This window comes from Acanthisitta chloris, unplaced genomic scaffold (genome assembly GCF_000695815.1).
Source record: "Acanthisitta chloris isolate BGI_N310 unplaced genomic scaffold, ASM69581v1 scaffold29147, whole genome shotgun sequence".
In the NCBI taxonomy this organism is placed as follows: Eukaryota; Metazoa; Chordata; class Aves; order Passeriformes; family Acanthisittidae; genus Acanthisitta; species Acanthisitta chloris.
In genome coordinates, this window is record NW_008681412.1 from 432 (window position 1) to 3,307 (window position 2,876).

The 2,876-nt window shown below is 57.5% G+C and overlaps 1 protein-coding gene across 1 annotated transcript in view; it reads left to right on the forward strand.

The window, feature by feature from the left end:
* Positions 1-94: 94 nt before the first annotated feature.
* LOC103805450 (perilipin-3-like) overlaps positions 95-2,876 on the forward strand; it is a gene marked incomplete at both ends in the record, with an annotated part of 3,947 nt that continues 1,165 nt past the window's right edge. The window contains 6 exons of the mRNA XM_009078101.1: positions 95-187; positions 220-361; positions 1,476-1,558; positions 1,645-1,831; positions 2,510-2,706; positions 2,793-2,851. Coding sequence (XP_009076349.1) covers positions 95-187; positions 220-361; positions 1,476-1,558; positions 1,645-1,831; positions 2,510-2,706; positions 2,793-2,851 — 761 coding nt within the window. The remainder of the gene's footprint in view (positions 188-219; positions 362-1,475; positions 1,559-1,644; positions 1,832-2,509; positions 2,707-2,792; positions 2,852-2,876) is intronic.

The window sequence follows — 2,876 nt, forward strand, 5'->3', positions numbered from 1 at the left end:
GCTGCCATGTCAACCAGAAACACCACCATGCCAGCAGAGGATGACCCAGAGATGCAGGTAGGGCTGCACAGAGGGTTTTTGGGGGTGCTGTGAGGACTTCTGGGGACCTCATCCCACTGCCACCCCCCAGCAGAACGTGGTGAGCCGTGTGGCCAACCTGGCCCTGGTGAGCTGTGCCTGTGGGGCTGTGGCCTCTGCCTACACCTCCACCAAGGAGAGTCGTCCACTGCCTACCCCTCCACCAAGGAGAGTCACCCCTACGTTCGCTCCGTCTGCGACGCTGCCGAGAAGGGAGTGAAGACCCTGACAGCAGCAGCAGTGAGTGGGGCCCAACCCCTCCTCACCCGCCTGGAGCCACAGAGTGAGTGCTGGGGCGTTGGGGGGACCCCAAAACTGGTTCTCCAAGAGCTCTTGGGAGGAATAATCTGGATTTGTGTCTCTGGTTTATATGGCCAAAGGATAAAGGGTTGGTAAAGCTGTAGGGGGAAGATGATGGGCAGCACCCTGTGAATTTTTGGGGTGCTCCAAACTGGTTCTCACAGAGCTCTTGGGAGACAGCAGGAGAGGAATCCTCTGGGTTTGTGTCTCTGGTTTATATGGCCAAGGGATAAAGGCAACCCTTTTTCTGTAAAGCTGTAGGGGGAAGATGATGGGCAGCACCCTGTGAATTTTTGGGGTGCCCAAAAAGTGGCTCTCACAGAGTTCTTGGGAGGCAGCAGGAGAGGAATCCTCTGGGTTTGTGTCTCTGGTTTATATAGCCAAGGGATAAAGGGCTGGAGAAGCTATAGGAGGATGATGAGGTGCAGCACCCTGTGAATTTTTGGGGTGCTCCAAACTGGTTCTCACAGAGCTCTTGGGAGGCAGCAGGAGACGAATGAGCTGGGTTTGTGTCTCTGGTTTATATGGCCAAGGGATAAAGGGTTGGTGAAACTGTGGAGGAGGCAGCACCCCATGAATTTTTGGAGTGTCCCAAACTGGTTCTCACAGAGCTCTTGGGAGGCAGCAGGAGACGAATGAGCTGGGTTTGTGTCTCTGGTTTATATGGCCAAGGGATAAAGGGTTGGTAAAACTGTGGGGGAGGCAGCACTCCATGAATTTTGGTGTGCTAGAAAACCAGCCCTAGCAGAGCTCCTACAAAGAGGGGGGAAAGCTGTTTTTTCATCTCCAGTTTCCACCTCTACCAAATACATCTGCAAAGGGCTGGAGAGGCTCTAGGAGAAGCTGGAGGGGGAGAGAGAACACCTCGTGAGTTTTTGGGGTACCCAAAAACTGTCCCTAGCAGAGCTCCTGCAAGGCAGCAGGAAAGGAGTGATCTGGTTTGACATCTCAAGTTTATATCATCAATGAGTAAAGGACTAGTGAAGCTGGAGGAGAAGCTGGGGAAGCAGAACCCCATGAATTCTGGGGTACTCCATAAACCTGGCCCTGCTGCAAGGCCAGCAGGGTGTTCAACCCACCTATTTTCACACCTCCAGTTTCCACTGCCAACAAAATTGCCTGCAGAGGTCTGGACAAGCTGGAGGAGAACTTGCCCATCCTGCAGCAGCGACCTGAGGGGGTAATGTCACCCTGGGGGACATGGGGAGGGGTGTCCAGTGCTGGATCCATCCAAAGCCAAAGCTTCCCTGTGCTCTTTCCTGCCAGGTGGTGGCTGGGACCAGGCAGTTGGTGTCCTCCGTGGTGAGTGGGGCAGTGGAGAGGACACGCTGGGTGCTCAGCACCGTGGTGGGCTCCAGTGTGGGACGGCTCCTGACCTCGGGGGTGGAGGCAGTGCTGGGGAAGTCAGAGCAGCTGGTGGATCAGTACCTGCCTGGGACAGAGGAGGAGCTGGGTGAGTGCCCACCATGCTGTGCTGGACACCATCTCCCAAATTTGGGGGTGCCAGCCCTTCCTGAGACCCCCAACCCATTGCTCAGTGCTGCTGTGGCATTGCTTGTACACCCCGTGGTGGTGGCAGGGCACTGTGGTCACTGTGACACTGCACAGGGGACAGTCCCTGTCTAGGGAACATGGGATGGCACTGGATGAACTCTCACCTGGAAACCCGAAGGCAAATATAGCCCTGTGCTGCCTGTCTGGGTATTTATAGCTCAGCACAGGGTGACAGTGGGCAGAGCTGGCTCTGTGTCATGGTGGAGGTGACCACAGACACCACCTGACTTTATGGTGACACCTCCTCATGACCTGTTGGCCAAACATCCCATGGGTGGGTGTGTCTGTGTCCTGTGATGGGGTGTGGAGCTTGGGGGGATCATCCTAGTGCTGGTGTGGGATGCTCCAGTGCTGGTGTGGTGTGATCTCCAGTACTGGTGTGGTGTGACCCAGTGCTGGTGTGGGATGCTCCAGTGCCTGGTGGGGTGATCCAGTGCTGGTATGGGATGCTCCAGTGCCTGATGGGGATGCTTCAATGCTGGTGTGGAATGTTCCAGTACTGGTGTGGGATCCTCCAGTGCCCAGTGAGGATGCTCCAGCCACATTGTCCTTGCTCCTGCTCCCACAGCAACGACAGCAGGTGTGGAGGTGGCCCCAGACATGAACGTGGCCACACCACCACGACTGGGGCGACGGCAGAGCTACTTTGTCCGCGTGGGCACTCTCTCGGCCAAGCTGCGCGACCGAACCCTGCGGCGCTCGCTGGGCAAACTGCAGCGAGCGCGGCACAGCGCCCAGCACCTCCTGACACAGCTCCACCAGATCATCCAGCTGGTAAGGATGTGGTGGGCACTGTGCCAGCCCTGTCCCAACCTGGCACTCCCAGGTGTGTGCTCCCACCTGGCTCAACCTTCCCCCAGATCGAGGAAGGGCGGCAGGGCACGGACGGGCCCCGGCACGGCACGCGGGAACGCCTCCATCGCATGTGGCTGGGGGGGGGGCAG